General features: G+C 39.0%; 1 protein-coding gene across 1 annotated transcript in view; it reads left to right on the top strand.

Annotated features, from left to right (window-relative positions):
* Nucleotides 1-23,121, top strand: part of ERICH1 (glutamate rich 1) — a 63,741-nt gene that overhangs the window by 33,771 nt on the left and 6,849 nt on the right. The window contains exon 4 of the mRNA XM_031063929.1: nucleotides 21,678-22,055. Within this exon, the coding sequence (XP_030919789.1) occupies nucleotides 21,678-22,055 (378 nt within the window). The remainder of the gene's footprint in view (nucleotides 1-21,677; nucleotides 22,056-23,121) is intronic.

Below are 23,121 nucleotides of genomic sequence, written 5' to 3'. Positions count from 1 at the left end.
GAAAATTTTTGATTTCTATCTGAACAGGAGAAGATTTCCTTTTTAAAGTGACACCTGATTTAAGAGTTGTCAAGAATTCTAATTAGGAGTTTAACTTTTATCATACTTAATTTTAGGGAATTAAGTGTATACTTGAAAGAAGATGCTTGCTGATGTACTTGCATTGCAAAAGCTGACTTAGAGTGATGCCATATTCTTGGAAATATTTCTAGTGTACTGAATGTGATACAAATTATAAACATTTAAGGTGTAGCTTGGGCAGGCACTCAGGAAAACATCTCCAGACTACCAGTGTCCTGGAGCAGTGTTACAGGCAAATTCTGTGCTCTGACAAGCAGCCAGCTAGAATGGAGTAATCACTTCTCCTGATTTCATAGCAAACAAGTCTGAACCTCCTGAAGGTGAGTGTAGAATTTACCAAGAAATTCACTGCTGTCCACTGAGGGTTTTAAACACAGGACTGGGCTATCAGTTGAAGTTGTAAGGATGACTCACTAATTTCGGTTTATATACAATGTAGAAACCAGTCATTTCTAACTACCACTCTCTGTAACTATTTACATCTTCCAAATGCCAGTATATTCACAAGCATATGGGACTATTGCAGAACGCATGGTACAAATCATGAGTTTTTAATGTCACAGAAGTCTTCAGTATTTCTTGTGATAGTTTCTGACATTAACATGTTGGCAGACCTCATCAAAACAAACAAACAAAGCAACAAAACAAACACACACACAGAAACCCCCCCCGCCTTACCCCAAACTCCCAAAAAACCCTCTGGAAGATGACTTTGAAAGTTAGATGGCAAAGAATTCTGCCTCAGATATTTAGCTGAAGTTTGTGTGTGGTGCTAGGAAAGGGTGTAAATGCTGAAAATGTATTAAGGAAAAAAGAATACATGGCAGTGTGATACACTGGTAATGCTTTACTTTTGCCATGGCTGCATGCTAATGGTTTATTAAAGATCCCTGATTTATATTTTTGTAACTGTAAATAAAGTACATATTTAGATGCTATATTAGTTTCTGTATACTTCTAAAAAAGCCTCAAGTATTTCAATAACAAAAATTTACCTTTGAAATAAGGTTTCATTACTATATGTTGCTGTAGTACAGAAAATAACATACCCCTAATCCTAGTGTAGAGGGTTGATGCTGGCTGGATGCCAGACACCCACCAAAGCCACTCACTCCCCTCTGCAACTGGACACAGGAGAGAAAATTTATAACAAAGGATTCATGGGTTCAGATAAGGACCAGGAAAGATCACTTATCAAATATTGTCATAGGCAAAACAGGTTTGAATTAGAGATACGAAGTTCACAAACTTCTCCAATGCGAGTCCATCTCACGAGCAACAGTTCTCTGAACTACTGCAAACTGAATCCATCGCATGGGCAACAGCTTCCTGCAGACTGCTGTGGCATGGGTCGCTCTTCCACAGAGTGCAGTCCTCCAAGGACAGGCTGCTCCAGCCTGGGAGCAGGGCCACTCTCTCCACAGGCCTCCCACGGGCTCACAGCCTCCTTTCAGGCATCCAGCTGCTTTGGTGTGTGCTCCTCCACAGGCTGCAGGTGGATCTCCATGGGCTGCAGTGGCACAGCTGCTTTGCCATGGGCTGCAAGGCAATCACAGCTTTGCTACCTGGAGCACCTCCTGCCCCTCCTTCTGCACTGACCCTGGTGTCTGCAGAGCTGTTCTTCTCACATGTTTTAACCCACTCTTCTCTGGGCCCAATTACACCTGTGCAACAACCTTTTTGTTTTGATTTCTTCTTAACTAGGTTATCACAGAGGCATTACCACCATTTCTGATCGACCATCAGGATATCTCCACATCCATTTTTGAGCCACCAGGTATTGGCTCTGCTGGACACTGAGGAAGCTTCTGGCAGCTTCTCTTGGAAGCCACCCCTGTAGCCCACCCCCACGACCAAAATCGTGGCCATGCAGACCCAATACACCTGGTTTATGCCTTGCCATTTTAACAAAGTAAAGAGGATGCTGGGCTGGATCCCAGAGGAGAGATGTGTGTTTAAGCAGAGTAAGAATTCACCAACAAGTGCATGTTTAATGAGGCATGCTGACTCAGGTCATTTACTTTACTTTCTGTCGTAATTCTTTGACCTTCATCTTTTCTTATTCCTTTGTGCTACAATTGGTGTCTCAAATGGAATCTCTTCTCATTACATGTCCATAAGTCAGAAGGTAATTTGATTAAAGTAAGTTCTGAAGTTAGGTGACAGCATTCATAGTAAGAGGAGAGGGGATTATGGCCATTATCTCTGACTTTTGTTTTCTTGCTTTTTGTTCTATTTCAAATTACAGTGATGACAAATATTTTTGTTGAGCAACCTGTCTTATAATAGAGGAGTCTCAGAGAAAGAAGAGGCACTGTGGCTATTTTCTTCTCTTTCCCTAGTGAATATCATTTTTCCCTTCTTGCTCCCTGCTGGCTGAGTCACTTCACCCCTTTCAGCTGGAGCATGCTCCCCCTTTCCCTTCCCTTGCAGCTGTGTTACAGGCTTCTGTTGTCATAGTGACAGTAAGGAACTGATGGGCAAGGAAAATAAATAGAGAACAGCACCAACTAGCTCTTTAGATTGCAGAAAAAGGCCAACACTGTTATAATTGCTGCCTCACTTGAGCAGACACCCAACACTTTGGAAATCTTGACACTGCCTGATTACTTTCACCTCCTTGTTTCATAATAAAAACATAATCAAGACCTAAGCTTTTGTAGTTAAATCTTCATGGAGCAGCAGGATAAAGTCATTATGGGGCTAGATGAAAGAGAAAGGCAGAAGACAGCTGGGTCTCTGTCTGCAAGTGCTCCATGGTTCTGAATCTTAGTTCCTCACATGTTAGAGCAGGAAATTTAACCTTAGGTTTGTAGATCTTGGGATATTTCTGGTCACATGATATTTTAATTTTGGTTATCAGTTGTATAGTTGGTTGTGTGTAAAATTCTAACCTCCTCTGCTCTGTTATTGCTGCTATTGCCTATGGACCTGTTGGTATTGAACCACAGAAAAACATTGCTGTCCTTCATGTTAAGAGCCAAATATCCACTGACTGACAACATACTTGCTGATTATTATGTGTGAGAAGGTGACCCTGGCTCATCCTCTTGCTGCGAGGACCTATCTTACTCTTTCTAACAAGACTTGTTTCAATGCAGTATTTTCAATTTTCAAATTGAAAATAAAATCGGGAGCAGGGGAAGAGGAAAGGCTTTTGTTAGAATAGGAACTCTGCACTTATATTACCCTGGTGTTTAAATACTCTGGACACTGTAAAAACAGAGTAAAAGGTTTGTTTCTAGCATGAAGAGACTTAGTGTAGCTGAGTGGAGAAGGAAAATTAAGACAGTAAAAAAAATGTGTAGTATTAACCGTGTCTTCTCTTTTTCTTACACAGCTTCCTGCAAGTATTTTGTATGATATACAGAAACTGCTGCTCTCATGTTGAAAGTCAAAATCAGGCCTACCTCATGATTTCATTTTATTGTTATTCTTTTTTTATAGCAGTAGTTGTAGTTTATGATAACTTGTAGGCATAACAGCCACACATTGATACAGCTTCCAGTAGGCTGTCTCCATTCAGTCTACACTGGGGAAATTTCTTGATCTCATATCCTTTGTGTTTGAATACTGCCCTCTGCAAAGTTTACAGGTAGCAGTTTGAAAGTACTGAGCAGCCCTCAATACAGCTGTAACCTGTGCCAAGGAAGCTTTGAAAATCGTCTTCCATCAATCTCCCATTCACAGTAGTTTTGCTAAATAATTTTGTTAGTTTCATTCTATCTTCATTATGTGTTATCCCTGCAAACAGAAATTGGCTCATAAGTAGAGTTCAAATCACTAACAGGGCAAACTCCACCAGAGCTTCTGTATTGTAAACTGTTGGAGGGAAAGGAAGCTCCTGCCTTCACTGCAGGCTCAGGATTGCTCAGTATTACAGGCTGTGTGTTGCCCATGCCATGCATCAGCCTCACTCACCCTCTTTCCAGCCATCTGTGTAGCGCTGAAGAAAATGGATCTTGCTGTAGCAAAAGACAGAAATACCAGTGTACGCAAATCTATTGCCATAATCTAGCCAAAATGCAGTGCAGGCAATCTGAAGTGTATTCCAAGGATCCTCAGTTGCTTTGAGCAGCTTATGATTGAACGAAGCTGCTGCATCTCTGTACCAATAGTTCCATTTCCCAGCTCCGTGGGCCGTGCCAGGTGTGGAGGAGGCATTAGGGCCAACAGGCAGTCTCTCCTGACGGAAAGCAAATCCCTTCCAGCATCTGCATCTCTGGCTCTATCCAGCTGATGGTGCTCTATCTCACAGACTCCTCTCCTGAAATCTGAGCGTGCTCATTCTCTGGGCTGGTACAACCAGCACAGCTGTACTGACATGACTGGGTCTGCTGGTCTGCTTGGTGTAGCTGGTCTCATGACAGGTGAAGTTTTGTGTTCTGCCTGTTTCTGTACTATTCCATAAGAACTGGGTGACCTTACTTTCTCAGAGCTCTTTGTTTCTGGGTGCATGGATGATACTTGGAAAGGACTTAGTTATATCACACCTAACTCTCTCCACATCTTGCTGTGGTGAGAGTAGGAGTGAATGCAGAAACAGTTTTATGCAACTGTTTTTGCTTTGTTGGGATGATGATACCAATTTTTTTACCAATCTAATTGAATGAACACAAATAAAAGGTTTCTTAAGTTGCTTTTTTTAAAAAAGAATATTTAAAAGCTGAATTCATAAATGTTAGGAACTCTGAGAAAATGCAACATAAGCTAATTTTCTGATAAGTCCAACTTTAAGGTGTGTAGAACAGGATGAAAAATACCACATGGTGTAAAGTTCTGACTTCTAGAAAGGAATTCTGCCATTCAAATAATTTTTAGTACATTACTCTCAGCAGATGTTGGTGGTGGTTTTGGAACAGGTAGACCGTGTAACACTGAACTGGATATCAGCATCCTTGCACAGAAAATTGAATTTATTTTGTTAATTTTCTTTTCACCAGCAAATAGCCATTGCACTATCACAATGCCAGATATAATATTAGATAAAACATTTGTTTAGGTAGTTGAATAGTAGGTTAGCTAGATGCAAAAATCTGAAATATAGTGGACCTGTAATGGTTGCCACACCTTAAGGAGAGCCTAACGTACATTTAATAAAAAAGATGCATCTTTAATGCACAATGAGGTTAATTCCTTTCATGCTTCTGTCTTAAATTCAACTTAAGTACTTATCTGAATGGCTTAAGTTTGCAGTGTGTTCATCAACCATTCCAATCTTTTTACATTTAGGCATGCACTCTATTTGAGTAGTATATCAGCATTTCTTGAGTACTTAGAAATGGGCACATCTTTTGTCATTCTGGACAAATAAAGAGCTCTATTCTATTTTTTGGTCACTGTCTGCCTGAAGATGAGAAGTTAAAAGCTAATACTGTTTACTGCATGTCTTCTCACATACAGAATGCTTTGTTATTCCCATTATGAAATAGCATGTAAGATAAATTTCCAAAAATTACAAAGGCATGCAAAATTGAGTTGATAAAAAATACAATTTGCTGTAAAACTTTTTGGAAAGTGGCTATTAAATACAGGAACTCTATATCTAGTTACTCAGCTAGCTTTCCAGAGGAAGCAGCAAATACAGTGAAGGCATCTTAAGGAGAACTCAGTGTTCAAGTATGGCACATATTCTTTTCATCCTTCATTCAGTATACTAAAAACCTTAGTTTGTAACTGACAAATTTAGATCAGTTCTCCATTTAGACAATGCAGAATTAGATGTGCACCTTTATTAAGAGAGAGAATTTATTCCTCAGAGAATTGGACTTTATTGAATGCTCAGATCTAGGCACTTGTCATATCACAAGGTATATAAAATAGTAAAGATTCTGCTGTGGAAGCCCCAGCATTTAAAGACATGAACAAAAACCTGCATATAATAATGTAGTTGATATTGAGCCAGTGCTGACTGATCAGCATAGAGAGGCAGCAACTGCTGCAGGCTCCAGGGCTACTCTGCAGGTCTGTAGCACTTCATACCCTGAACTGCTGCAGTACAGCACATTTGTGCATGGATCTGATTTTTTTTCCCACTTCTTCACTGAAGCATATGAGAATACTCTACTAAACTTCTTGAATAATTAGAAGAGTGAGGCACCTAATGATATTACAGTAAGTGATGATAATAAAGTCTGTCTAGGATCAAACTTTCTGTTTGGAGAGCCTCTTTTTATGGGAACCCAGAAAGGGGAGTGAATATTGTGGTAGCTTTTATACAGCAGTTAAATACCTTAGCTGAACTGTGGCATTTTTACTGAAAAGAAGATAATGTCTATCCTTCTTGTTCATCTGCCAGAGAAAAGAGGTGATTGATTCTTTGTTCAGTACTTTATATAGTATATAAATGAACACTGTAGAGGAGAGAAACACTAATTTGTTACAGCTCCTTAAGAAATAAAAATACATAGCCTTAGGATAAGTGGGAAGACTTTAAGTAATAAACCAGTGATAGAGTTCTTCCATCTCAGGATATATATTTAATTTTGTCCTTTTTTGCCAGCTTTTCTCCTCCTGAGAAAAAATGCCAGACTTTCTGGGTATCCTTCTCCTTTGTAGCACTGGCTAATTAAAATGATGCATTTACCTCCATTTAGTAGGTTGACCCCAGCTGGATCCAGACACCCACCAAAGTCTCTCTCTCACTCCCCTCTGTGCCTGGACTGGGGAGAGATAATACAAAAAAGAGTTCATAGTTTGAGATAAGTTCCAGGACAGATCACTCATCAAATACTGTCACAGGCAAAACATCCTCAAAATCTGAGGATATTATTTGAGTTTATTATTAAAAAAAAAAATCAGAGCAGGATAATGGGAAGTAAAAACACCTTCCCCCCACCTCTCCCTCCTTCTCAACTCTACCTCCTCTCCGGAGGGGAACAGGGACATGGGTAATGGGGGTTATGGTCAGTTCATCACATGTATCTCCTGCTGCTCAGTAAGAGGAGTCCTCCCCCTGCTCCAGTGTGGGGTTCCCTCCACAGAAGATAGTTCTCCACTAACTTCTCCAATATGAGTCCATCCCATGGGTACCAGTTCTCTAGTATGGGGTGCAGTCCCTCAAGGACAGGTTGCTCCAGAGTGGGCTCCTCTCTCCACAGGTCTGCAGGTCCCTGCCCAGACCCTGCTCCAGCACGGGCCTCCCACAGGGTCACAGCCTCCTCTCAGGCACCCCTGCTCCAGTGTGGGTCTCCTCCATGGGCTGCAGGTGGATCTCTGCATCCCTGTGGGTCCCCATGGGCTGCAGGGGCACAGCTGCCTCACCATGGGCTGCACCAGGGGCTGCAGGGGAATCTCAGCTCTGGTGCCTGCAGCACCTCCTGCCCCTCCTGCACTGACCCTGGTTGGTGTCTGCAGAGCTGTTCCTCTCATGTTCTCAGCCCACTACCTCTGACTGCAATTACAACTGTGACTGTGACTTTTTTTTAAATTCTCCTTAACTGTGTTACCACCATTTCTAATTGGCCAGGAGCATCCTGGAGCTGTCTGGCATTGGCCTCTGCTGGATATGGAGGAAGCTTCTGGCAGCTGCTCCCAGAAGCCACCCCTGTAGCCTCTCCACTACCAAAACCTGGCCATGCAAACCCAATACACTCCATTACTGTCTCTGGGGATTTGCATGTTTAATCAAATAATATTTAATTTATAATCTTGAATATGTATTGGTGGGTGGAGCCTTTAGTGCTAGAGATTGCACAGCTTTGGATGGGGATTCTTTTTTTCCCTCTGAAAGGGAAGAAGAATATATCAAGAAAAAATTAAAGATTATCAAATACAATATGCAGTGTTTCCTTATTTCATATGTTATTTATGTGTGTGTGTTTCTAATTTCAAGTTGTAAATTAGTTTACTGATTGCATGAAATTTAGATGTATAAATCAGTAAGCACAAGGAAAAAATCCATTGCAGTATTTTGTTTGACATATATCTAGAAATCATAATGATATACAACATTCACTAATAATCAGAAATGTTAGCATTTGAAATAATCTTCACACTTTGTTTAGTATAAAACCATATGTACTTTCATAGAGAACCTCAGCAAAAGCTTCAGAGATAGTTTTACACATTTTTCTGGCAAAAGAACTCGTTCATATGCAGAAAAACATCTAAGGAAAAGTATAATGATTAAATTATTTGAATGTGTTCTCTAGTGACCTATAATGCTTTTCCTTTTTGCTCTCTGTCATTTTTCTTCTATTAAATACGTTCTTATAGTAATATATAAATTCTGTTGAATTGAAGTGCCTCTAGCAGTTATGTTACAAGCAGTATAAAATTCCATTGTGATTATATATCTGTTAGTTCAAATGTATTTACAAGGTTTTTATATTTCCCCTTTTTTTATTCCTTTTCTTTTAATGGCAGTTATTTTGTACACTTTAACTTGCTTGCACTGAAGTGCTTAAGTTAAAAGCCAAGTAAATGGAAAGCCCTGAATTATTTTGAGCTGTTTGCAGCCTATTCTCTGGTGATCTTCTGCCAACTTTTTGTGTCACCATTCTTGTTAGTACAGTGGAAGTTCTCTCTACTGGCTACAGTGTAATTTAATGGCAAAAGTGAATCTTGTGTGAAGTCCTCATTAGCATGTATCCCCTTGTGGGGGGGGTGAGTGAGTAATAAAATACCAGCTGTAGTCTCCCTTAATGCTGCCCAGCCAGAGAAGTAGCCAACACCAGGACAGAGCCAGGCATCTGCTGTCTCCATCCAGAGGACCCCCATTCCCAGTCCTGCTTTCCCAGGTCCGTGCTCTGGCCCTTGTCTTCAGAGAACCTAAAGCCATTCCTGAGATTTATTGATCATTTCACCTGCTGCATCCAGGAGTCTTTATAAAATATAAAATTACTTTTCAAGGAGGCAATTTTGGTGACCTGTACTCCACAGAATATACTCAGGCTGATACACATGCAATAACTTGTGCTTCATGTATAGCATGTGATACAGCCATGAGAGTAATAGTAGTATAGTGTAAAAGCTGTTGGATAGTTTGCACAGATAGAAACAGTAGCAATTATGTAATATATATATTTCTTACAGAAGCACTCAGATCTCTTTAAATTTGTTACCTGCTTAACTAGCCTGCATTGTCTATTCAGCTGTAAAAATGTGTGTGTTCTAAAGGTGGAAAAGGCCAAATGAAGCTGTAGTCTGTGACTCCAGCAGAACATTTGCATTTACAATGAGACTTTTTTTTTCACTTTGTGTTTGGTAATTAATTAAAATTAGGGAAACTGTAACTGCTTAAGGAAAATGAAAAATTATTCTTGGGCCCATGTTTCTTGCATCTAAATCCAGAATCTTTATCTGTCGGACTTCCAATATGTGGGGCACGCTTGTGTCTGAATCCTACAAGAAGTCTCTTACTTGTCCTGTAAAATGAAGAAACTTTTATTTTACATTTTCTTGTTTACGTAAAATTATGTGTGATGCATATAATCGGGGTCTGAATATAAAAAGGTAATATTCCCCTAGTGTCAGAAAATTTTCTGTGATGTAGTAGCTGTTTTGAGAAAAAGTGAAATATGACAGTCACTTAAGAGTTGGACTTGATGATCCTTGTGGATCCCTTCCAAGTCAGGGGATTCTGTGATTCTGTGATATCATTTAGCCTAGAGAGGAACTTCCCAGACCCAGATTTATTCCTCTTCTCACATATTTCTTACCTGCTGCTCCATATTTCATTCAGGAAGAACTTCCTCCCTTAAAGTCAACATCTATGGTTAAAGTTAGATGCTTGTGGTAGGATAAGCTTTCTTTGGGAGAACCTTTTTATTCCTGCCCCAAAGGAGTGGCATTTTACACCAACAAGGAAATTTACTTGCATCATAACTGAATTAATAGTAGTACATAACAGCCAGCTCATGAAAGCAAGTAATGAACATCTAAGTACATCAAAGACAAAAGATGTATGCATATCCATAGCATATTATGGGTAGTTTGTGATTGACGGCTATTGATGCCTAATGTTCTGTGATGTTGGAGAGAAAAATTAAACCAAATTTGTAGAGGTGGTAGGCAGTGTACCAAGTAAAGATGAAAAGCATTCACATCACTCTAATCTGGATTGGGAGTACAGTGTGTGATGGAAAAAACTGTGTTCTGCAAGCAGATGACAGATTTTAAAATTTGTACGAAATACAGAGTCAGGTGAAGGCAGATGAACACATTTTCCTTTATCATATCACAGTTATTTCACAGATTATGTCATATAACTGAAGAAGAGTAACAATGTCTCTCTTATTTTCAAGGGATGATACTATTCTTCAATGAGCTGCAGAGCAGCTCTTATTTTTCAACAGCTTAAAGGGGAACTAAAAATAACACTTTAGTAAGCTGAATAGGCAAGTTGTGTTCCTGTTGCCATTTAAAGTTTTGGTTTTTTTTACTTTTGGGAAGCAGTGCAAGAAATCCTGGAAGTGATAGAGAGTGATCCATATTATCCTGGTAACATTCTACTGTGCCCAGAAATAGGTGGTTTAATAATGTAAAGATGGTGTACAATGGATTCAATACCTAGGAAAGTAGAATATGCATACTGTGCGATCTCTTGTTGAGAACATGTGACAAAATTATTTCAGTCACTTTGCAAACATTTATTTTTGTAATGGAGGCTTTCATCTGGGTTTTGTGGATTTTTTAAAAAATTATTATGAATAATCAGATGTTTATGTCATATATATTTTAGTCTTTGAAAATCTGTAGCTGCTTAGTACAGAAATCAGGATGGAGCCTTTAGGAGATAGGAGACCCCCACTGAGAGGGAATAACTTTATAGAATGTGAGCGACACACAGGTGTAGAGGAATGATGGCCAAGGAATAAGCCCTCTGTACAGTAGAGAGCAGAAATCTGCTGAGAACAATGGGAACCCAGGCTTCAGAGGGACATTCCCTAGAGACCCAGAGAGCACTATGCAAACTGTTCTGCAGCTCTGGTATCTGGTGTGCTGAACTGAGAACAAGCCTAAGAAAAGAGGATTGATTTATGAGGATGCAGTGGGCAAGATGGAGATAAGGTTATGTACATATAGTTTTGTTTCAACTTTCCTTATTTTGAGTTTTCTCCACCCCCTGAAAAGAAATCAGCTGTTTTAGTGTCTGTTCCAATAAAACCTAGCTTTCCTATTAAAAAGTTGGTTTAAAATATTCAGTATGGAAAAAAGAGTTTGAGCAGGTTCTTGACTGCATGTCAAGAACAAACCTGCATACCAGGGAGGACTGTGGCACCAGGTTCACGTCTATTACAGTCTGACAGATTACCAAATTACAGCTGTTTTGGATTTTTCCATCTGTGTCACTCCTTTTTCCAGCATACCTGCCTGCGTGTTTATATGTATGATTAGTTCAACATAGATCACTATTACTTACTGCTTCAATATACAATTAATTTAGAATGTGATTAATGAAAGTAAGCTTAAACCTTGTCCTAAAACATCCCTGTTTTTACAAAGCTGCTTGGAAACTGTGTAAGTAAATTTAATTCAAATCTAGTTTAAGATCCAAAGATAAATGGATGAAGGAAATAGTTAAAAATAAAACACATGGATGTTCTGCATTCTTTCAGACTTTACTTTTCCAGAGTGTTTTGAAATAGGGCTTACTGGAAGAACCATGTAATAAATTGCAGTTGTGGCAGCTCTTTCATATATAGGGTTAAATATAATTGTTTATTAGATGCTTTGTAAAAAGTTGAGAAATACTACAAAATATTGCAAAAAATGGAATTGAGGTGTAAACTGAAATATTGAGGTGATAACTGACATAAGTTGGGGGGTTGCTGCTGAGTATCTTCATTTTGCAGTGTACTTTTATGTGTGTCTCTGTACTTTCATGTAGCTCTTCTGTGCTAAAGATTGTACTTTAGTTTACATCTGCTCTTAGATGCTGTTCTGTCACAGGGAAAAACTACATTTCTGTTTTCCAGTAGATAAGCTGTTTTTCCAGTATTTCCCATTTTCCAGTCTATGTTCCTATACCCTTAATAACATCTAAACATTTTGTGCTGTTTTAGCTGGTATATTTGGAAAGAACATTTTTAATGCTGCACAGGATTTTAAGATTGCAATGTTTCTTATAATTTCTGGTGTTATGAGCAAAGGGAGAGCTTTGGATTATTTAAATTAACCATTGGTTGAAAACCATCTCTGGGAAAAAAGGCTTTGAAGAAAACTCTGAACATGTGTTTGTGTCCTGAAATTAAAAGAACAAATATCTAAAATAGAAATGTTGGGCATTTAAAATGTTTCCAGTTTTTTTTAATACAAATCTTACAAATCTCCCCCTGCCATTCATAGTGGTGCTATGTGTTCTAATGCAGAGATCTAATCTTATTTAGCCGAAGACTAAGAAGATTTCTCTATTTAGTAGCAATTAGTCTTTGTGGCTGAGCATTTCTGATTTAGTAACCTTCAAAACAGTTACTGGTTGTCATTGAATCTCTGTTTTTTCTTTTATGTGAGTATGCTCAGCTTTGTGATTTTACTTTATTTTCCTCACTGAGTCAACATAATTCTTGGTGGTTTTGGGGACCACAAGTGAGCCCATTTGGGAAGTGCTGTAAATGCCTCTAAATAATGGTGACTGAGTCTGACTGTTTGCACATCACTCCAAAATGCCAAAATGACTGAAGATAGAGAGTTTGAAATTTAAAACATTAAAGGATCACTAAAAGGTCAAAATATTTGCTTTTGTTTAAAAATTCTGTCATTGAATGATACAGAATTTGTATCAGAAATATTACTATCTAAGAAATATTGGGGACTTCATCAAGTACAGCTTTCTGTATAAAGTGACAGAAGGCCCAAAGCATTACTGCTAAAATTAATTTATGCATTAAAATAGTTTCATATGTCTCCTGGATGCCTTAGATCAGTGTGTGTGCGTGGACTGAGCGTACATACGAAAAAGCAAAGCAGGCTTAGGCTCTGTTTCATCATGTATCCAGCTGGGATTGGGAATGCTCACTGCTGAAAGATCAGAGAAGCAGCAGAGAGCACAATAATGGCATCTTCAGTTTCTCCCTTAGTGTCTCATGAGGATGTTGTGAAAAGTTTCAGATTTTAGACACAGTCAATAAAATAACCAAGACATTGGTTAGTGCAGCTGTGAGGGGAAATGACACCCTTGACTTTATCCTGCATAGAATTTGGTTCACAAGAGGCACATCACAACAGCAACCATTGGGTTCAGCATGCTGGAAAAACAGGAAACAAAGAGCAATCCACAACAATTCAAGAAGGAACACTACACAAAAATAAAGATCCTTACTAAAAAGAACCTTAAAAAGGTCAGCTAAGAGAAGGAAGTTGTACCAGGTGGTATGGAAGCTACTTAAGGACGCCGTATGTGATATTCAAGGCCAGTGCCCACCACCTGTCATGACAGGCTTGAGAAAAAGCAAGAGAAAGACAGCAGAGCCAGACAACAGATTAAAGGAAGTTGTTAGAAAGTAGTAGGTGTCTTTTTAAAAACTGAATTCGCACCCAGATGATGTATTAAACATATTTAAATGTAAGAATATGGTGAGACAGGCAAAGGAATGTTCGAGCAAATGTTATATAGAACTAAAACTGAATAGGTCTTACTTTTGAGGCACCCGGAGCAATGTGTCTGCCATTCTTTTGAACCAGTGATCTTGGTATAGAATGAGTATTTAGAGAGGCCTGTTTCAGAGAAGTTAAATAAATCCTTTGCATTGGTGTTAGCTGTGGAAAAAAATACTATAGAGAATCCCATGATGCAGCACTTCTTCTTGGCTTTTCTGAAAGGATATGTGAAATTGAAGTTATTTAATGGTCGTGCAACAAAATAAATTTATAAAATAAAATCACAAGTACCGAATTTTATTCACCTAGGCTTTCTAAAAGAATTTAAGGGAAAAATTGCCCATATTACTGACAGTGATGCATAGCTACATGCTTTTCAAATTGCCTTGTGGTCAGACTTTGAGGTTAGATAGTGTGAAGTCAGTTTTTTAAAACAGTTCTTAAATCATCCAGGGAACTGCAAGCCTGGTATCCTGTTGTTTTTTAGGCAGTTCAGCACAAATTATGATGCAAAATAATATTTGTGGATGCCTGATAACCTGTGATCTGAATGGGACAGATCAACAGAAGGTTTGCGAAGAGGAAGTATACAAATATTTTGGAGACATAGGAAATACTTGGATAAGGATCATGCTACAACTGATGTGATTTCCTTGAGTTTCCACCAAGCTTTTGATAAAGCCTCTCTCCAAAGGTGGCACATAGACATAACAGGAATGATGAAGCCCCAGAATAGATAAGTAGATTAAGAGAGTGCGGCCATACTCAAAACAGAGGCCACAACTGGAGACTTGTGTTTAATAGATGGTCAGGTAAGAAGAATGAAGTGATAGCAGAAACCATCAGGGATGGCTGCATGGATATCGACTGCACCAAAGGCTAAAGCTGGGTGCAGTGTAATCCCACATTGAGTGATTTGTCGAAAGTGACAGATGAAGCACATCTTAGATAGTTGTCAAGTGATGTACTTCGGAAAAAATTACCAGTCAAAATTCACCTGCAAAATGGTGAGCTCAGAACTGACTGTTACCAAGCAGGAGTAACATATAACAATACAATGAATAACCATGAAAACAACTTTTTTGCACTCAGCAGCAATCAAAAAGCAAAATTATAGCAATTTTATTTAGGTAAAAAGTGCAAAAGAATAGCCATTATTGTACCTCTGTGTAAGTCCAGAGTTCATGTTTTCTTGAATGCAGTGTATGGCTACTGCTTGGTACATGATATAGAAGTAGGTAGTTGTTTAATGTGACCAAGTACAGTTTGTCCTATGGCAGGACTTACTTTGACTTAACTTATGAATAAGAGAAATTTATGTGTATATACGTCAGGTGAACATTTATTGCTGCGTAATGCAACAATTTATGATTGAAGACTTATGCAGAAAGTGGTATCTGCCTTTAGCTGATTATTGTCATTAGCATTAATTGGATTTGCTTAAAATCCAAGAGGTAATACTCCTTTGTGGTAGGCAGCACTTATGCAACATTTGCCAGTTTTTTGTGAATTCTTGATTTGTCAGTACACAAACATAATATGAATGAAAAAATAAAAGTCCCTATCCTAAACAGCTTCCTGTCTTTTGCAGTTTTCTAGAACATTACAAGTGTTGCTCATTAATAGAAGTTCTAAAGTTTTTAAATGGATTTTCTTTCTCTGATTTTGAATTATTTGAAGCAGTTTCCCCAAAAAAGAGTGAAAAAGTAGTAACATAATTTTGTGTCACTGAGATCTTTCTGGTATTGGTTTTATTCTAATGAACCATTTTTATTGCATTCACCAGCCACAGCTTTTCACTCTTGGTCAAATTGCAGCTACAAATATCTTAATTGGCACTAAAAATAACATTCGGTTTTTGCCTTACAAGATCCTAAACCAAAATTAAACTCCTCTGCTTTGACTGCATGGTACACCATGGAAGATTCATCCAGTGTCAAGGGGAAGAAAAGGGTTTAAACTGGCCAAAAATCAAAACCCAACAGAATTACAGAATTACCATGAATTACCATGAACAGCATCCACACCGCCAACTGTGGGAGTTGAGCAGGAGAGCCAGCTGCCATGCTTGAGTAATGATGAGCACATTATATGGATTCCTAAAGCTGAGTGGATATTCTTTGACTGTGTTTTCCTCAGTATGCTTTACATATTTTTTTCTCTTTTTTTTTCCCCTGTTCTAAAAGTTTGTTCTTATAATATTCAGGGACCCAATTTTAAAATACCCATAGCATTCAAAAATCCCATCTTATTCTCACAGGCAAACTTCATTTTGCATACTGTGGAACTTTGTATCCCTTAGACTTGCAGACAATCAGCCTCCCATTTTTCACTGTGTTATAGGATGCTGTCTCGCAATGTTTCCATCTGTCATTGTCTGAAGGAACTGAAATAGTAAAGATAAACTCGAGGAAGCTTACATTTTCCATCATGGAGTTGCCAGCAGTGTGTTCATGCTGATGGTTAGTCTGGACAGGAGGAAGTCAGGTGTTGCTCTTAGCCTGTGTTAAGCTTTGTATTTAATCTCATTGTGCTGCTCTGGTGATGAATACAAAGTAACTTCCTAATATAATAGAACTCAATAAAAGTTAGCTTATTGGATGTCTTCCTATCAGTATTTTTTTACTATTTTTCATTGTTTTGTGTTTTTCTTTGAAGATAGAAACTGACTGCGCTGACTTTTCATTATCACAGTTCAGTAAGCTGTATGTATAAACAGAATCCTCTTATTTCATTTAAAGTCCACTTTTTTATGTATTTCTACCTCTGTTCTGTTACAGAAACATGAGTTTGAATGGAGAAATCATTTAAATTTTTCAGACAAGATAAGATAGGCTGTTAGAAAATTACTTTTTCTTTTAGTGCTAACTTACATTCTGAGGCTGCTCATCCCTACTTCCATATCATATCATATCAGTCAGGGTAGTGTGACTGTGTACCTGTGTGGTAAACTGCATCCCAAAAGTAATCTATGCCAAAAAAAAAGGAACTCTGAACAGTTCTTGAGGAAGGGGTTCTTACTAAGGCTGACAGAAATGCCTATGAAATTGTTACTGGAAAATGTATATGGGCATTCCATCTGGAAGACACTGCTCAGTCTGAAGAAGCACCAAGTGCAGACTAAACAGGTTAGAGTCAATTGCTCCTGGATAATTGGATTATGTGATCAATTAAGCAACTTGTGGAGTAGAGGTAGGTCTTACGAGGAAGAGAGGTGACAGACCAATATGGAACAGGACAAAAATCATCAGTTCTTGTGGAATTAGAGCAAGCTGTAGCTATAGTTGTGGCTAGAGTTAGTGTGGTTCAAAAGCTATTCCGATCATTGTTGCTTAAGTACTTACTCAACATACTGAGATTGCTTGCATAATGTATATTCCGTGCATTTTTTTAAAATTGCTTGGCTTTGACATAACAAATCTTTTCTGTCAGTGGGAAAAATTATTAGAACAAAATTTGTATCTATTGGAATTTTATCAGGCCTCCCATACTGGCTTGAAATTTAGAGAAAAGTTCAAAAGTTGGGTCTTGTTTGGAGCTTTTTATAAAACAGTGGATTTTGTTAATTAGTAAAAATCATCTGATGAGCAGACTTGTGTTAAGAAACACCTTCCTGTGCACCAATATTTCCTGTAAAAGAGACTGATTCTTCTCAGGTGTTGCAAGCATCTGGTCAGAGCTCATCATCTTGATTTCCTTTGTGGTTAATGGAAGGGGGGAGAGAGACATGATGTCCTACAGATTGCATTTCCATCCCTGCTGGTTTGGGATGGGATAAACTGCTTTCTGAAGAAGAAAGTGTCTTTTGGGTTATCAGAGGGAGCATAGATCTAAGTATGCACTAAATATTTTCAGGCAGCTAAAGCTGTGGGAGGCGAATCCCACTGAATATGTCATTTGTTAAGGTCATTGTGTGGGCTGTGACATAAACTTTATGGTGTATGTTTCTTGTATAGCTTTCATTTATATTTTAGCATGGCTGCTATAATCAGGTAGCCTTGCTGATTATATGAACAAGCAGTTCTCTTGGCTCCTCTCCATGCCACGTGCATGGGAAACTGTACCATTAGTGGAAAAAAAAAAAGGTTTTACTTTCTTCTATTAGCTTGTGAAACAGCTCAGATGTCACCTTGTTTTCACATGAGGAGGCAGAAATTAAGTCTATTTTATTACTCTTTCAAGTCAAATCATACAAATCTTTTTGGAGTTTTTTTCTCCGCTAACTTCTGTGAGAGTCCTCCTTTTGCCTGCCAAAACCTTACTGTTCTGGAATTATGCTAAGAAACAGCATTACAAGCTTGAACAGTACAATAGGTTTATATAATAGCTCTGGAATATTTTTCCTGTTATTTTCCATTTCTTTTCTTATGTATGCAAACAAGGTGTTAGCTGTTGTGATCACTGATACCAACTGAGCAACTGTTTTCATTAAGCTTTCCATGCTGAGGCACAGGTATGGCTTTTGTTTTTCCTGAGCTGATAACAGCTCACTTTACCCCCACCAGCGAGCTGTTCAAATTAATCCCTTTTGTGTGCATTGCTTTGCATTCATAAGCATCTAATTGTATTTGTTCCTGATGTTGAATCACTGGTAACTCCCACACACGGAACAGTAGATACTACACAGATACTAGAATACAGGGCAAAGAATAACCAAAACTGCTAAAGGACTGCCACTCTAGCTCCTCAAGAGAACTAGTCAGAGTCTTGTATTTGTCTCCTGTGTTGGAGGATAGTCAGCATAGTTCTGGCTTCCTTTCAGCCAGGCATTTATCTTAATACCTACACATGAGAAGACTATATTCATTCTGCCTTATGACAGCTTCACCATGGTCTCTTCAGACCTTCTGCTGTCCTGAGCTACTTAGGATAAGGAAACTTTTGGATTTGACTCAAAACATTGGCTATCTTAAGCCCACGCTGGCTTCTGCCTTTTTTTTTTTCCAAGTGATCTCAAACTAAGGAAGCGTGCTTGGCTGCACACCATGCTGCGGTATCACTGAGATTTGGGGGTCTCAGATGCTTGGAGAACAAGTTAGGCTGCTTTGCTGAGAGCATAGATTAAAGTAGTGTTATTAGCAAACAGTGCTGTTCAGGTCAACAGAGGGCTGAGAAATTTTGCAAAACAATGTATATATATATATTTGCAGTGAAATTCACCTATTTTAACACAAATACTTCCATGAAAATCCAAATTAGATCTTAAGATGAAACATGATGTTTTGTTTATAGCATCTTTCACCATTCATATCTGCCTTAGTTCTGATATTTTATGCCTTCAGGATGACACAGACGTTATTTTTCCCACATCCATATGTCCAAATCACATATAAAGATATTTAGCTCAAATACCATGGGTGCGAAACATTCCACACTGTGGGTCCAGGGTGATGTTTGGCGTGTCTTTAATGTGCTGTGGTGTTCAATTACAATACAGCAAATTTATTTTTATGCAGCCTTCTTCATTGAAAGTATAGAAAACTGCTTTGCAGTGAGTCATCTGACAGCTAAAGAACTAAAAGTCTGTAGTGATATTTAAAGAGAAAGTGGCTCAGAGATGACAGAGTTCAAGACAGAAAAAGAAACAGAAATTAAGGAGAGGGCCTCCAACCATGGAGAAAATAGCGACAAAGACTGGTTAGGGGGAGGAGTGATGAGAAAGCCAAACATGCTGAGAATGTCTGAGACAGTTCAGGAGATTATGCATATAATTCTGAAACAAGCATTAGGTTTCAGAGGTTTCTCCTGCCTTAGCCAAGCAAGGTTGCTTTGACCCTAAGAGAATGGTGTAAATGCAGATAAATAATAGTACTAGTCTCAGGGCATTGTAAGGAATTTAGAAGCATGCAGGTAGGGGTTGAGGGAAGGATTAATGTCTTAACTTTCTAGAGCAAAACGTTAGAATATGGTGTTTTCACCTTGGCTGAATGCCATGCACCCACCAAAGCCATTCTCTTACTGTCTTCAGCTGGACAGGAGATAGAAAATATTACTAAAGATTCACAAGATAAGGGCAGGGAGAGATCAGTCAGTGATTACTGTCATGGGCAAAACAGACTCAGCTTGGGGAAACTAATTGAATTTATTACCAATAAAAATTAGAGCAGGATAGGAAAAAGTAAAATCAAATCTTAAAAGCACCTTCTGTTCTCTCCCCAGTCTTCCCATGCTTAACTTTATTCCCTACATCCTCCCCACCAGCAGCACAGGGAGATGAGGAATGAGGGTTTCAGACTCTTCATCTCCTCAGGGAAAGGAGTCCTTCTCCTTCTCTGGCCTGGGGTCCAGCCCATGGAAGACACTCCTCCAGCATGAATCCTTCCCATGGACTGCAGCTCTTCATGAACTGCTCCAATGTTAGTCCTTTCCCACAGCATGCAGTCCTTCAGGCATGGTTTGGGTCCTCTGTAGGGTCACACTCCTGCCAGCAAACCTGCTCCAGTGTGGGCTCCTGTCACCACAGGACCACAGATGCTGCCAGGAGCCTGCTCCAGCGTGGGCTTCCAGTGAGGTCACAGCCTCCCTCAGGCTTGCACTTCCTCAAGTGGAGGGTCCTCAACAAGAGGATGTGTGCTCCACCATGAACCTCCATGGGCTGCAGGGGCACAGCTGCTTCACCGCGGTCTTCACCGCAGACTGCAGGGAAATCTCCTCTGGCATCTGAAACATCCTTTTCTACTGACCTCAGTTTCTGCAGAGTTGTTTGACTCACATATTCTCACTCTGCTCTTCTCCAGTTTTAATTGCATCTGCACAATAACTTTTTCCCCCTTCTTTAAGTATATATTACATATATATACATGGAAAACTGTGTTACCCCAGAGGCATTACTGCCATCACTGATGACTCAGCCTTGGCCAACAGCAGGTCCATCTTGGAGCTGGCTGACATTGGCTCTGCTGGACATAGGGGAAGCTTCTAGCAACTCTTCACTGAAGTCACAACTGTAGCCCCTGTGACCAAAATCTTGGCATGCAAACTCACTACATAAAAGAAAACTGGAATTCTGCAATCCGTGATGTTTAAATATGTGGGGATTTTGTTAGATCATGAATGAGGGAAGTCCAGTTAGTTAGACAGCAATTATTATAGACGCGAGTATGGACTTCAGCAGCAGTGCACTCAGAGGCAGGATAGTTTTTTGCTTCTGGCCAAATCTTCCTTGGGTAGTGCTAGAGGGGCTAATTGTCAGAAATGAGTGTGTGAGAGGAAAAATCAGTTCAGGGTCAGAGATTACTTTAAAACTTGGGCTTTGTATATAGGGTTAAGATCTGAGTAAAGAAGCACAAAAGCTGTCTTGAAGAGCAAGAGGGACTTATTTCCTGTGACATCAGGCTTTTGAAGAATTAAGTAGTAAGAAAATGATAATGTAGCAAGGGAACAACAGAACCAAGGCAGGCTGTTAAAGAGATTAGAGATTACTTGCCAAGGTCACTGTTGCCTTTCGTGCTTTTCCTATAAAGTTGATGTCCAAAACTGAGCTAGCAGTAAGATATCCCAAAGGAGGAGTATGTTTAAGGAGGAGAAAAGAGATGAGTCAGAAATTTATGCCTGGTGTTTTTAGAGCACAGCACTGTCATGAATGGATATCATCAATATAAACGCTGTCATCTTTCATTGTAAATTATGTACATTCTTCTTGTGTTCTTGGTCAAGTCTACCAGCTGGTGGTGTGGGACTCTTTGGGAAGCTCTCTCACGTCATGTCACCCAGTCTGCCCATACTGGTTTTTGCTCTGGGCATTCTTTTGACCTCACTCTGCATAGAACTGTATTATCTGCCTTAAGAAAATAAATGGGATGTAAAGTATGTAGCATGAAGGAGAATACAGTCTTTATTGAAGGCAGAAGGGAAAAAAGCATGTCTTTTTAATGCATTCAGAAAAGTTGACTTTGACATTGTAGTACTGAAAGACATTGCGAGCGTTAAAGTAAGGTTAGAGCCACTCAGGTATCCCAGAATTTGAAGGGTGTCATATTTCATTGTATGCAGTTCTAAAATGCTTATTACAGATCTTCTTATTTACAGCTCTCATGTCTCTTTTGAATCCGCAGAAGAGGAATATCAAGGGCAAACCAAGAGAAAGCGCATTCGAAGGAAGAAACAAAAGAGCAGTTCACAAATCTCTAGTAATTTCCATGGACAACAAACAGATTTGGGAATGCAAGAGACTGTTGTTCAAGATAATTTACAGCTGCAGCAAACAGACGGTCCCAAAATAAGCAAAAACAAGAGGAGGAAAATGAAAAAGAAGCGACAGAAAGAAAAAAAGAGAGCAGCTGGCTTAATAACAAAAACTACCAGTGTGGATTTTACATACCAGCCTGACAAAAGCAGCAAAGAAGAAGCAGCAGGCTTAAAAGACATAGGTGAAAAGGCAGATAGCATTCTGGACTTCCTGCAGGCGACACAACAAATTTATTTTACTGACAGTATGTACCATTTTCTCCTTTCTTTTCATGAGTATTACCACACAGGGGAAAATGGATATGCATTTATTACTGCTGTAAAATGGGACAAATCTACTAAAGAGGTGTCTCTCTTGAAGAGAGGCATGTGAGAAGAAGTAAGGCATGTGAGTACCTAGTGTTTGTCCCACTTTCTGGTCTGTACATGAATATGCAAGAATTCATATCAATAGAAAAAACTTGTGGTCCTCTGTCTTTAAAAATATACATGATGTTCCTTCCTCTTCTCCTAAACATTCAAATGCACTTGGGACAAGTGGTTAAAATTCCTTTTCCCCTTTGCAAGCAAATATCCAGAAGGATTACTTGCTTTCAGAGAACTTCAAATAAGGACAATTGCTATCCTAAACTACTTTCATGCTTAGTATCTCTGAACCAATCTAGTTTTCTGAATGCTCTGTGTCTCAGGAGATCTATTTGAATTCTATAAGGAAATCTTGACAGACAGCATGCACAGGAACAGGGAAGATACCATTGGCACTAGGAGAGTATATTAGCATAAAATGCTTGTGAACAAGTTGAATGGGAACTGATGCTCAATGCTCATTCCCTAGTACTTTTAAAAGAATTGCATGGATTTATCCCTAATGGCCTATCCAATGTTCATTGGTCACTGTGGAGCTGAATGGAGAATATTAAATAGCTTACCTACCTGTATTAGTCCATCTTGAGGCAGAGCTGTCAGCTTCTAGTACCATAAAATTCATCTCTTGGTTACAGAATTACTGTAAAGATGACATCAGGGGATTTCATGTTAACTTTTTCAAGATTTATACATAACATTTTCTTTGCTTACTGTTAAATTTTCCTGCTGCATCAGGTACTAATCCTAGCATTTGAAATCTGTCCTACTTTCTGGCTAAGGTATTTCCATCACCAAAATTAAGAATTTTACTACTTCGCCATATGGCTGAGTAAATGCAAGCTAAGCTACTTGCATTTGCTGTAGTGGAACTCCACAGTGACCAAGCAAGATTGCAAATTCTTCAAGTTCTGCTGTTAATACATGACCCAGAACAGAAACCTGATG

The sequence above is a fragment of the Geospiza fortis genome, unplaced genomic scaffold (genome assembly GCF_000277835.1).
Source record: "Geospiza fortis unplaced genomic scaffold, GeoFor_1.0 scaffold356, whole genome shotgun sequence".
NCBI lineage: Eukaryota > Metazoa > Chordata > Aves > Passeriformes > Thraupidae > Geospiza > Geospiza fortis.
The sequence above is the reverse complement of the archived record's forward strand: the minus strand, read 5'-3'. Positions and strand labels throughout refer to the sequence as shown.